The 12,545-nt window shown below is 34.1% G+C and overlaps 3 protein-coding genes across 4 annotated transcripts; 1 reads left to right on the top strand and 2 right to left on the bottom strand.

The window, feature by feature from the left end:
- The first annotated feature begins 246 nt into the window (after positions 1-246).
- KRP2 (KIP-related protein 2) lies at positions 247-1,536 on the top strand. Of its 2 annotated transcripts, NM_114923.4 has the most exons (4): positions 247-775; positions 852-913; positions 998-1,165; positions 1,235-1,536. In NM_114923.4, exons 1-4 carry the CDS (start codon positions 449-451, stop codon positions 1,305-1,307), a joined length of 630 nt encoding a protein of 209 aa, NP_190632.1. In that variant the 5' UTR covers positions 247-448; the 3' UTR covers positions 1,308-1,536. The 2 variants fall into 2 exon arrangements, with proteins under 2 accessions (NP_190632.1, NP_001326590.1); NM_001339478.1 differs by having other exon boundaries at positions 998-1,536.
- Positions 1,537-3,605: 2,069 nt separating this feature from the next.
- AT3G50640 (uncharacterized protein) lies at positions 3,606-4,672 on the bottom strand. Its single transcript, NM_114924.4, has 2 exons — positions 4,124-4,672; positions 3,606-4,011 (listed from the first exon to the last, which is right to left on the bottom strand). Exons 1-2 carry the CDS (start codon positions 4,578-4,580, stop codon positions 3,968-3,970), a joined length of 501 nt encoding a protein of 166 aa, NP_190633.1. The 5' UTR covers positions 4,581-4,672; the 3' UTR covers positions 3,606-3,967.
- Positions 4,673-6,079: 1,407 nt separating this feature from the next.
- Positions 6,080-8,184, bottom strand: AT3G50650 (GRAS family transcription factor). Its single transcript, NM_114925.4, has one exon. The coding sequence runs from the start codon at positions 8,039-8,041 to the stop codon at positions 6,413-6,415; it is 1,629 nt and encodes a 542-aa protein (NP_190634.1). The 5' UTR covers positions 8,042-8,184; the 3' UTR covers positions 6,080-6,412.
- Positions 8,185-12,545: the final 4,361 nt, after the last annotated feature.

Here is a 12,545-nt window from a genome sequence, read left to right on the forward strand (position 1 = left end):
AAATAAATAAAAACAACATATTAATTCAAAAAAATTTGAATTCAAAAAAATTTATCATTCTAAAGTAACTAGATATGCACTAATTGCACTGATTTTGTAAACTTTGAAACTATTAATGTAATCGTAACGAATAAAAGACACGTATCAATCGTGTAAGGTATAAAATACTCGATTTTTAACGGCGCCGTCAAATTCTCCGTTACATATTAAAAGAATTACTATTCCTACTTCACACGAGGCTTTATATGAAAATGACAAGAGTTAATCGTGGCCGTTAACAAATTACGATCAAAACGAAGATCGTCACCATCTTATAACAGAATAACCCAAATGGTACGCGAGCTAGAGACTCTCTAGTAGAGAGAAAGAGAGAGAAACACAAACACGCACACATAACGAGTGATTTTAGAGAGAGATAGAGATCTGGAAGGTGACGTCGTAGGAGATTATGGCGGCGGTTAGGAGAAGAGAACGAGATGTGGTTGAAGAGAATGGAGTTACGACGACGACGGTGAAACGAAGGAAGATGGAGGAGGAAGTGGATTTAGTGGAATCTAGGATAATTCTGTCTCCGTGTGTACAGGCGACGAATCGCGGTGGAATTGTGGCGAGAAATTCAGCAGGAGCGTCGGAGACGAGTGTTGTTATAGTACGACGGCGAGATTCTCCTCCGGTTGAAGAACAGTGTCAAATCGAAGAAGAAGATTCGTCGGTTTCGTGTTGTTCTACATCGGAAGAGAAATCGAAACGGAGAATCGAATTTGTAGATCTTGAGGTGACAACGAAAGCATTATTTATCGAAACTGAATTTTGATTTACAGATTTTGAAATTTTTGAATTCGTTTTTCCAGGAAAATAACGGTGACGATCGTGAAACAGAAACGTCGTGGATTTACGATGATTTGAATAAGAGGTTTGTTTAATTTGTTACAGATATTAAAATTTTGAATCAGTAACAAACATTTCTATAAAATGTCTTTGATTTTTTTGTGTATAGTGAGGAATCGATGAACATGGATTCTTCTTCGGTGGCTGTTGAAGATGTAGAGTCTCGCCGCAGGTTAAGGAAGAGTCTCCATGAGACGGTGAAGGAAGCTGAGTTAGAAGACTTTTTTCAGGTGGCGGAGAAAGATCTTCGGAATAAGTTGTTGGAATGTTCTATGAAGTAAGTTTTTTTTTTTTGATTCAAATCTTTTAATCGAATTTTTGAAACTGATAATGAATTTGTTGTTAGGTATAACTTCGATTTCGAGAAAGATGAGCCACTTGGTGGAGGAAGATACGAGTGGGTTAAATTGAATCCATGAAGAAGACGATGATGATAATGATGATCATTGTTTTCACCAAAGTACTTATTATTTCTCTTCTGTAATAATCTTTGCTTTGATTTTTCTTTTAACAAAATCCAAATGTAGATATCTTTCTCTCGAATAATCAATAACATGTAATTCAACTTTTGTTTGTACTTCCTTGAGGTAATTAATTAGATTCGTGTTTTTCTCGATTAATAAACTATAAGTTTATAACTCTAAGAGTAATTATAATTGTTACTGAAAACTAAATAGCTTCTATTATTTCTATGTATCAATTATCATACAGTATTTGATTTTTTTTTTTTAACAATGAAAAGAGAGTGTAGAGCAGAACAAAAAAGGGTCACGGCTGACGTGGTAAAGGAATATAACTGTTTATTGATCAGGCTTTTTCAGTAAAAAAGTTACTATTTTATTCTCACTTGGATTGGATTGTAGGTGCTACTCTAGTGATTAACTACGAACTTGTTTGTGCTTTACAAGTTATTAAACTAAAATATTGTACTATCTCCTTGCATTTTACAAATTTAGCTATTTGAAATTATATATTTTTTAAAAATAAAATAGCTTAAATATACACTTCCAGTTTTTCCCTCTCAATTTCTTTCAACAAAGTAACTATTTTGAGTTGTATTATTTTATTTTCCTAATTTATCTATCTAATATAACATGGATATTAGATATGGTTGGTGTACCTAACGCCTATAATTTATACTCGATTAGCAACAACCAAAAAAAAGAAGAAGAAGAAGAAGAAGTTGAGTCATTTAAATCTCTGTAAGAGAAATGATTTACGGTCTTTAAAAACTAGTCCTGGACCAAAAAATGGACCTAAAGATCAGAACTTATTTGTTTAGAAAAATGAAGTTAGAATGAAGTTGAGTCATTTAAATCTCTGTAAGAAAAATGATTTACATAGTTAAAGCTACTCCTGGACCAAAAAATGGATCTAAAGATCAGAATTATTTGTTAAAAAAATAAAAAATACAGATAGATATGATTGGTGTTTATTTCCGGGTCGCTTTCTACGAGTAAAGAAATGGTCAATCACAAATCTTTTCATACCAAACTCTGCCATTATTACATAACTCTCTTAATTTCCTAAACCAAGAATGGCTTTATTATTAACTTTTTCCTCCTTTAATTTTGGTCTCTCCTTTTCTACGGAGTACTTTTTTTTGTTTGTCATTATTATCACTCTTACTTTAAAAATACTAGAACTCAAGATTCAACGAGAAAATTCAGAGGTTATGATTAAAATGTTTAAAACTGTCGTACTGTACTGATCGGTTAAAGAAACTGACACAACACAAAGATGCGAGAATGTACACTAAAACCCACGAGGCAAAGATTTTACTCTTTTCTTGTTTCTTCTTTTTTGTTTTTGTCAATAAGTGGTAAAGAGAGCTGGAGTCTTTTTCTCCACTTGTTCGTTTTTATGAGTTGGACTCTACGGGCCCAATATAGAGATTCCTTTGTCAATCTTGTGTTCCACAGAACAACAAGTCCCTTTAAAATTATTCTGAGCCCATTCATATGATCATATATCTTCCTTACATTATTATTTATATACAAAATTTCGAGAAACTGAATTCTATTAGAATTGGATCTTTCTTTGCTTGTTCACAATTGACAAAAGCTTGTTTCTAATACCATACGCATCTTTTATTGATTAAGTAATTAAACAGAAAATTTATAAGTATTGTTCTTTTCGAAATATGGTGATGAACTGATGATGATATACATTTTGATCTTAGTACATTTGTTCAAACAATGCAGTACATTTTTTTGACTCAGGTCCTATATGTTTCATTACCTATTTAAAGTGCATCATCATATACATCACCAATGATAAGTTGATAACTACTTATAACGAGAGTAGTCACTGTGTTAGTAATTAAGTACCATGTTTCTATATACTTTGATCATCTGATAAACAAGTGTTCACAATCAGGTTTCTATTCCTCCGGTTATCATCTTCAAGGGCATAGATCGAGTAACAAGAAACATAATCACTGCAAGACATAAGCGCAAACGATTCCGCAACTTGATGCAACTTTGGATACGATGAATCTCTTTCATCCATTTTCCTAATTATTTTGTCTCCTTGTTTTATCTTTTTTGCCAAGGATACAAATTTAAGGGCTCCTACTTTGTAAAGCCAAACCTTTTCATTTTTAATGATATTAACATTCATAACAAAAAAAACAAGTGTTCTTCAACTTCATTTTCAACGAATGAGAGGAATAAATACTTCAGAACAAGTCCTCACGCACATACTATTTTGATTATGCTAAATACACTAAACCATCAAATTAAAGTGGGAAAAGAAGTTTAATTGGTCGATATGAATATATGATAATAAGTGGTACGTGAGACAAGTGCATGCAGACAACTTATAACTAAAAGTGAATAAAAAGAAAAAGTATTACACACAAATCTTCACTGGCATTAAAAAATAGAGATGTTCCACAAAATGATTGATTCCACAAACAAAACAAAAACTTACAAGAACAACAAAACACGTGAGCGAGAAGAGTTGTTGTAACTTGGAACCATCTTTGTCCAAAGACCTTTTAGATACAGTCAATCTAGATTATCATAAATAATCTAAATTAATTTCTAGAAACCAAAGTGGGAGCTCTAAACTTTCTTCATCTTGTATCTGCAACTTGACACTCCCTCGTTGCAACATTTCCTGATCAGTCCAAAAGATTTTCACTAGCTCATATTAGTATTGGTTTGGGAATCTCCGGTTATCCAAAGAAGAATAAAAATTTCAAAACAGAGGATTGTTTTTGTTTGTATACCTGAGATTATTTTGTGATCTTGACTTAACACTTCCTCATTGACTTTATCAGTCTTCTTAGATCTAACATGGGTCCTCTTAAGTCCCAAAAGCTCCCTCCACGTGCCCTTTGTGGAAAAGGATGAAGAAGACAACAATATTGGCCTGAGGGAGAAAGTGTTACCATCGACCATAGAACCCTCCTCTTCAGTAAGAAGCTCTTCTCCTAAGGTCCTATGGACGTGACTGGTCTCCTTAAAAGGTAAAATCTTTCCTTTGAGGAAGATTTCATCGGCGGGAATCATCGAGTAATCGGTGACTGAGAAAGCGAAATCAGCTGAGGGCATGGAGAAAGAGCTTCTCGAGTTGATGTTGTTGCTCTTAGCATTACTCTTCTCCGATCTGATCTCGACAAACTCGTTAGAAAAAGAGATTCTAGCAGCACCATTCATGGAGTTGTGCATTTCTAAGCGTGCCATTTATGTTTTTACTCAATGGCATATAGAATGAGAGATCTAAGCCATTGAGTTATATATAGGATAAGAAGTTGGAATGAGATTATTAATGTCCAACTCATAGATCCATCAAGCTTGATCTATATGACTATATTCTATATACGAATATTTGACCGAGAGATTCTAGCAAAAAGTGTTTTATAATAGAACCAAAAAAAATAATGTTGTAGATTATCATTCATTGGCAAAATGTTGTTGATCTTCGTATCTTGAAGGAGTTAAAGATCACATGGAGGCACGTGAGAAACTATCCATTTGTCCTCTGTTATTTCTTGTTCTATTGCTTACCATCAAACATACTACTAACTCAGTGATATGTCGACAAATATGGGCATAAAATGTTGTATTAATATCTATTTACATATGAGGTAACGTGCAGTCAAAGGACCAAGGTTGTCAATCATGTGCTTGGAAGTTCCATTGAACATTGTTTATCCCACACGTCGTCGTGATGCGACTCCGCTCATGAATGATTGGTCAAAAAAACAGTTTCATCTCATTATAGGAAAATATCAACGCATCATTGCTTGAACCTTTTTTCTTAGAGAAACCGGTAAACATTATTTCATGGCTTGCAATTTCATCGTCTAAGTTGAATTTCATATCATACATAGTCTGCTCGATATCCAAAGGTGTTAGTTTCCACCAATACTTTAGTTATTTGTAAATGAAACGATTTACTTTTAATTTTATGATGTATGTGAAGTTTAGAAGTTTCTAACTCAAAATCAATTAGTTATAAATGGATTGATCTATATATTACTTTATAGTCTATATCATTTTCGATTTCTAATTCAAAAGCACTTAAAATGAGTGGATTAGATCATTTTTTTTTTAATTTTTATTTCAGGTATCATCACACTTATAGATGTTGGATTCCTAACCATGATTTTCTAAAAAATGAAAAATCAAGCTGGCAAATTGTAAGCAATTAGCTGTGAAGAGTCAAGACTTGGTTGGGTTATTTGCAAAATACTTCTATGTATTGTTTTTGTTTGTGGCTAATATAAATAAAGGAATGGGACAGAGATTAGGCCTGTTTATTTTGGGCCAAGCATAAACAGAGTGGGCTTTTATCTTCGTTAGGGAAGTAAAATTTACTATCAGACTCACAGACAGAGTCAGAGTAGTGGCTGAGAGATATAGGAAATGGGGACCAAAAGACCACTGAAGAAGAAATTCGAGAGTTGACGTCATAGTGGCACGTTTGAAGTTCGAACAAAGAGAAACAAGACTGACACAGAAAGATTGAAATACTTGTCAGTGCGCCTTCGTATTTTTGGCTTTTACTTCACTGACAAATAATTATGCTCCTATTTTATTATTCAGTGAATGGTACAGAAAACATTGGTATATAATTTTCATGAAGTAAACAAAACTATATTAGGCAAGAAAAAGTGGAGACAAAATGATGAAAAGGGAGAAGAAATGGTGTGTTAGTGAAAGATCTTAGTGCAATTCAAATTTCAGTCTCTTTTATGGGACCATAATACTCTCATTTCAAAATCAAACTTCATCACCTCCTTTCCTCAATTTCAGGGGTTAATTCTAGTGTTTTTTTCATTCACATGAATTTGGTTTAGCTTCTTTCGTTTATACCAAAGAAATCTAGTCAAATGTTACATACAATATATATTACAAATGAACATAAACGACAAACCATCATCACTCCAAGCACTAGATAAAAAAGAGTAAGAGAATAGGCTAGAGACTAATTAAACATCCAAATCTAACCCCAAACAATTCAATTCTAAAAGCTAACTCAAAATACTAGATTAACTTATCGGACCAAGTAGTCAACGCCAAGAGGAAACGGTGAGGAGAGGCACATTGTTCCAAGCCAAGGAGATGAAACCTGGCTCCGATTCAACAAGTGAATACAATGTACTATAATTGTAGTTCCATAGTAGCAGCTTCGCTTGGCTAACCGCGTAATTACTCGGTTTAACCGGCTCAAATCCAGCTTTCTCCATCAACACTCTCCATTGTTCTTTCTCCTCCATTAACCCAAACCGGGTTCCCGGTTTATTATTATCATCATCTGATCGGACCAAATCCATAATCCTCCTACCGAACAACACTCTCTCCACTCTCAGCCTTTCTTTCGAATCTCGATCCAAATTCGGTTCAAGCGATTCAAAAACCGCGGAATAAAACCGGAGAGAGTTCTTAACCCGGTTAGCAAATTCAACCCGGTTTAAACTGACTTCGTATTCTCCAAGCGTCACAATCCTCGGGTTTAACGATCTAGCTAACCGGAGCGCCGTACCAACAGTCGTCGCTGTTTCATCTAGAAGCTTATAAAGCTCAAGCATAAAATTCACAACCAAAACCTCATCCGGGTCAACCCGAAAACTTGACCCGTTTAGTAATTGAATCGGAGTCAGAACCGGATAAAACTCGAAATTGAGATCCAAAATCGCCGCGAAATCACGGAGACGGTTTCCCGTAGCGATCAGAGACGGTCCCGGTGAGTCTCCTAGAGACGGAGCGGGTATACCCGAAATCCGGATCCGGGTGGGTTTACCAGAAGAACGGGTCGCTAAAGCTTGTAACAGAGCAGACCATTGAATACCTTGAAAAATCCCGAAATCGACTATGTGAATGTTGTTTGATTGATTCGTAGCTTCGAGAATTGCTTGATTCGCTGTTAAATGAGCGAACTTTGAATATGGACATGCGTCGTTTAAGGTTTTGTATGAGAGAATGAAATCTTCTAGGGATGACGACGACGATGACGACGGAGACTCTGTTTCTTTATGAGACAGAGCTTCTGCGAAGTAATACCCGACTCGTTGTATCGGGTCGCCTGATTCGGACACGGATTCTTTGATCCGAATTAGTGTGTCCGGTTTAGTTTCCGGTTTACGTGCATAATCGTGGATAGCTTTAAAAATCGGCTGGTTTAGATCAAAATCCGGCTGCGGCGGGGGAGGAGGAGGATGTTGTGGTGATGGCGGAGATGGAGACCATATAGCGGTGGAAGCTGGTGGCGGAGGGAGTTGTTGACTCGCTGAGTCATCTTTGTTGACTCGGTTGAGATATGAAGGAGCACTGAGTCGACTCGGGAATGAGACGAATGGATCATGGCCGTAGATTGGGAAGTCTGGATTGGTTTGTGACGCATCTCCACCGTTGATCAAACTCTCCATCCACTCGTCGGAGTCAAACTCCTCGGAAGCGACGGCTGCGTTTTGATGATGCTCCAGGTGTGGAAAGTGAAAACCTGGGTCGTTGGTTACTTGAAACGGGTCGGAGAAACCCGAACCGGGAAGAGTAAACCCGAAGGATGGATTGGGCCAGGGGTTGGGTTCTTGTTCTTGTTCTTCTTGTTGTTGATGTTGTGATTGTTGTTGCTGCTTCTGTTTGATGAGTTGTTGTGCTATAGCCATTAAGTTTCCGCTGTCGGTGCACATATACGCCATTCTCCGACTCACTTTCGCCGGCGATGAAGGCGTTTTTTTGTCTGTTATTTGGTGGTGATTGAGTAAGGCCCAGAGAGAGAGAGGGATATGAATGAAACCGGAGAGATTTTAGTAGGAAGAAAAAAGTAAGAAAGTGAGTATTTTCATTTTGATTTATCATTTTCTTTTTTTTTGTCATCCGATTTATCATTTTCGAGTACTGTATTTTTAATCAATTACCACTTTAGTTTAAAAGTACAAAATTACGTTATTAACTGCAAGAAATGAAGAAACTATAAAACCAACAACAACAACAAAAAATGAAGAAACTAACTAACATAGTTTACTAAAAAACTCAGTTTTGTATTTAATTATTTTCAAGAATTTAATAATAGAAATGTAATTTATCAAAATATCAATTGAATAATTTCTATATCTCATGAATTTGTAGTTTCGTATAATCTTACAAATTTATTCAGAAACCTTTTGACCAAAAAATAAAAAATACATAGGTTTTTTTTTGTTAAATAATTATTACCACTCTGTTAATATGGGTAAAAAAAAGAGTTGACGTTATGAAAAAAAAGAGAGAGTAAAACGATATCTCACTTATGGGACCCACAGACACGATGACGTCATGTATCGGCAGTTACGTATCGAAGAGTGTGACCTCATCTCCACCGTCTAGAATCAGATCAATGGCTTTGGCTGAAATGGTGAATGTGACACGTCGACAACTGTCTTCTGCTACTTGTCACCTGCATGTCGCCTGCAACTTTTCTGTCTTTTTTCATTTTAACTAACAGTATTATAAAGGTAAAAAGATTGATGTAAGAAAAGTAAAAAGAATTAGGTTATTATCTTCTGCTTTCAAGCCGCAAAGGTCAAGGTTTTTCAAAGCTGTTTCTTATCAACTAAAAGGGTCGTTAAATTGGACTTTGGTTAACAAATTTCAGTGACTTCATTGGTTTAGTTTCAGTTACTTTTGTAAAAAAACCTTTCGACAAGTTAAGCTAACATCTTGAATATGACTTGAGCAAGCAAAAATTAAACAATAGACATGTTTTATTTGTATACGCATGTCTTTTTTATCTCAACGTTAGTGTTGTGGAGGACGGCTTGTGGGTCCGTAAGTAGGCCCATATACAATGGAGCAAAAGCGATTTGTGGCGGGCTCTACTAGTATCTGTTGTTGGTGGACGAACTTTGACGAAGAAAATGTAGTAGCCATTAGCCAAAAGCTAAAAATTACACAAAAATACCAAAAAAAAAACACAAGCAAAGAAGAAACAAGAAAAGAGTCCAAAGAGGATTATAGAATTTAAAAGTCTTTCAATAACAAACCAAGTTTTATGAATTATCATTCATACACGACGCATAGTTCGAGAATTTGCTTATTTGAGGTTTGAGTGTGGAAGCTCTTTGTGACTTTGCAATTTCTAAAAACCTAAAGCGAATGAAATAGAAAAGAGCAATAGCGAACAAAAAGCACATGGGAACGACACTTGACTCTTTGAGACATCACTCTTTTCATTTCATCGTTGTATCCGCGTCAAAAGGCCTACTTCTCCACTACTTATAACTTAAATATCTAAATTACATTACTAAACATGGTATATGGTCCCTGGCCCAAGTCTACTTTTGATTTTCACTTTTGACATTTTTTACTACAAAGTGCCATGGACTGTTCTAAATTGGTAATGATTTCAACAAGGAGAATGAAGAAGATGATATTTTTGAAAAGGACTTGTCTTTGAAAATGGCAATCCCACTTTAGTGTTTAACCATTGCACCTATCTGCAAGTGGACTTGGAGAAAATAGATAGAGAGAGAGAGAGAATGAGTGGTGTATGAAAAGGACATGAGTAAGAATGAAAGGGTTTGATTTGTCTTTTCTTTCTATCCAAGTCATCGGTGGGGTTTCTTATGTATGAACAAAGAGTGGCATTGAGTCATCCCCAAGAAAGTCTCTCTATATATTTACCATTTTTGTCACATTCTTTGCTTTTTTTTTTAAATACTAATTTTTAGTTTCAACTCTTACCAACTAAAATTTACCTATTTTTGTCTCCTCCTTAGCTTTTTACACTTATTTTCGTTTGAACCTTTAATTAACCAAAATATATTTACTATTTGAATCAGTTAAACAGAAATTATTAAGTCAGTAAGAAAAATATATATTTGGTGACGATTATCTCATACAAAACAGAAAGAGACTTTTCAAATGACAAGTGGCCTGTCCAAACACTAAACTTTTGTACCTTTTATTGACCAGCTAACTCACTTTCTCATCCAAATTTTAGTTAGTTAAAACAAAAAAATCTCAATGCTTTTCCTCGTTTTCTGAATATTATTCGGCTAACCAGAAAAGAAAAAAAATACTTGCGGGCCAAACCACGAAAATCAATAAACAAGGGCTTTTGGTTGGTAAGTCTCGATTTCATCACCGAGGGTGTTCATGTGAATAAACCTATACTTCAAAATATCGAACCATTTCGTCTTTCCAATATCTGCAAAATTAGAGACAATCAATCAAATTCAAAGCCATATTGTTGTTAACAAAAGAGCAGTATGATGAACAATTGAACATCAATATAATTTATGAATTATCTAAATCTTCTCATTTGGATGATTTCAGATCAAGTAAAAACTTTATGGGCCGTAATTATCCAACAATATGATGGGCCGACCTAATCGAGGAACACGGGGACTAGTTGGCGTAATCAGCCTCCAAATATTTGGAGGCTTCTGTTTTTGTTTTATTTAATCATATTTTATTTCACTGTAAATAAATGGATAATACAGTGTGTTAATCAACCATATGTCTATCTGCACTGTTTTTTTTTTTCTTTTTTCTTGGCATTTTAATTAATTACAATTATATAATTTTTGGTAAAGTACAATTAGATAATTTAACGTGTCACCTGATTACGTATTTAAACCCTAACTCAACCACAGATTTTTTTTTATCACTCTCTAATTGTCTCGATCAATCCGTCAAAACCATGTATTACGAGGGAGAAGATTTCAGCGGTAAGATATCATTATCTATCTTTAGGGCCGATTGGTAACGACTGTTAATTTTGGTTGTAGAGACTTTCGCTGTAGGAACTTTGACGGTAAAAACTTTGATTATAAAAATTTTGACTTTAAAAATTTTAACAGTATAGACTTTAACGGTTAAAATCTGATAGGTAACACCAAAACTGTAGAAATTGTAACTGTAAAACTTATAATTTTAAATAATATAAATTATAGCAAATATAACTCGAACTGTGATATAACAACTACATTCACACAAAAAAACTTTATGGTAAATTTTTTATACATTCATATTTCTTTGCTTTTGCATCAAATGTAATATTTGATGTTCTTTAATATACATAAGTGGATCTTAAAAGAATATAAATTAAACAGTAATTATAAACATTTATCAATGAATTCCATAGGAAATTTTGTATAAATTACGATTTTAAAATAACTACCAAATATATAGGAAAATAGATTTTAAAAGAACAAGAAAAAAATCAATTATAAATCAATTAGATTTTTTCAAAAAATAATTTATTTGTGAAATGTTATGAGAGTTTATATACATATTAGAAAGAAGAAGAAAAAAACTATAAACTTTTTATTTCTTTATTTCTAAAGTCACCTATACGTGATTTTCAAAAAATATTGAAAACAAAGAGTTTAAGAAAAAAAGACTTTAAAGGCTTTAAAATTTATGAAAACCAAAAATGTTTGATTGGGTTAAAAAAACTTTTAAAACTTCTAAAAACTTCTTAAAGTCTTAAAAGTCTAATCCAATCACCCCGTCTATCTTTCTTTTCTCCAAATTGTTTGTTAAAATTTCAAGATTCTTGCCTTCAACAATCATCGGAAAGAAAAAAAGATTATTTTCCCTCATATTTTCTACCCAATAGTACAATGACACGTATGAGTCTCTTACAAACTCTAAAAACTTTAATTTAAGGATCGTCCCTTACATTAATTATCAGTTTTGATTTATTTTTTAACTTTTTCGTAAGAATTTTATGCTTAAAGACTCCTATAGAAATATTATTGGAGGTGGTCTTAGGTTCTTAGCACGCACAATCAAAAACAAACAAATCCAAATGAGAAAGTTTATTTGTCTCTAAATTTGTTGAAAACCATGTTTCGACCCTCCAAGAAAGACCAAGGTAATTAAGGATATTGAGTTTATATTTCTCTATAGTTTCACTAATTACTATAAAATCTTAGTATTCATCCATCTCGTTTTCTATATTGCAGAAGCGAAGACGACATTGTTATGGGACATTGACGATTGCCCGAGTCCAGATGTTATCCAATTTGGTGCTATTCATGCACATTTTATGATTCTCTTCGTTTTCATGGTTCACACTCTATTATTGCTTATGGTGATGCGAAAAGGCTTTTAGATGATGCAAGACCAAACATAATTGAGTTCAATCAAGTACCTTTAGGTAAATTTTATTCCACACTCTCTTGATCGTTCTAGTACTTTGTGTCTTGAATCTTA

This window comes from Arabidopsis thaliana, chromosome 3, assembly GCF_000001735.4.
Source record: "Arabidopsis thaliana chromosome 3, partial sequence".
NCBI lineage: Eukaryota > Viridiplantae > Streptophyta > Magnoliopsida > Brassicales > Brassicaceae > Arabidopsis > Arabidopsis thaliana.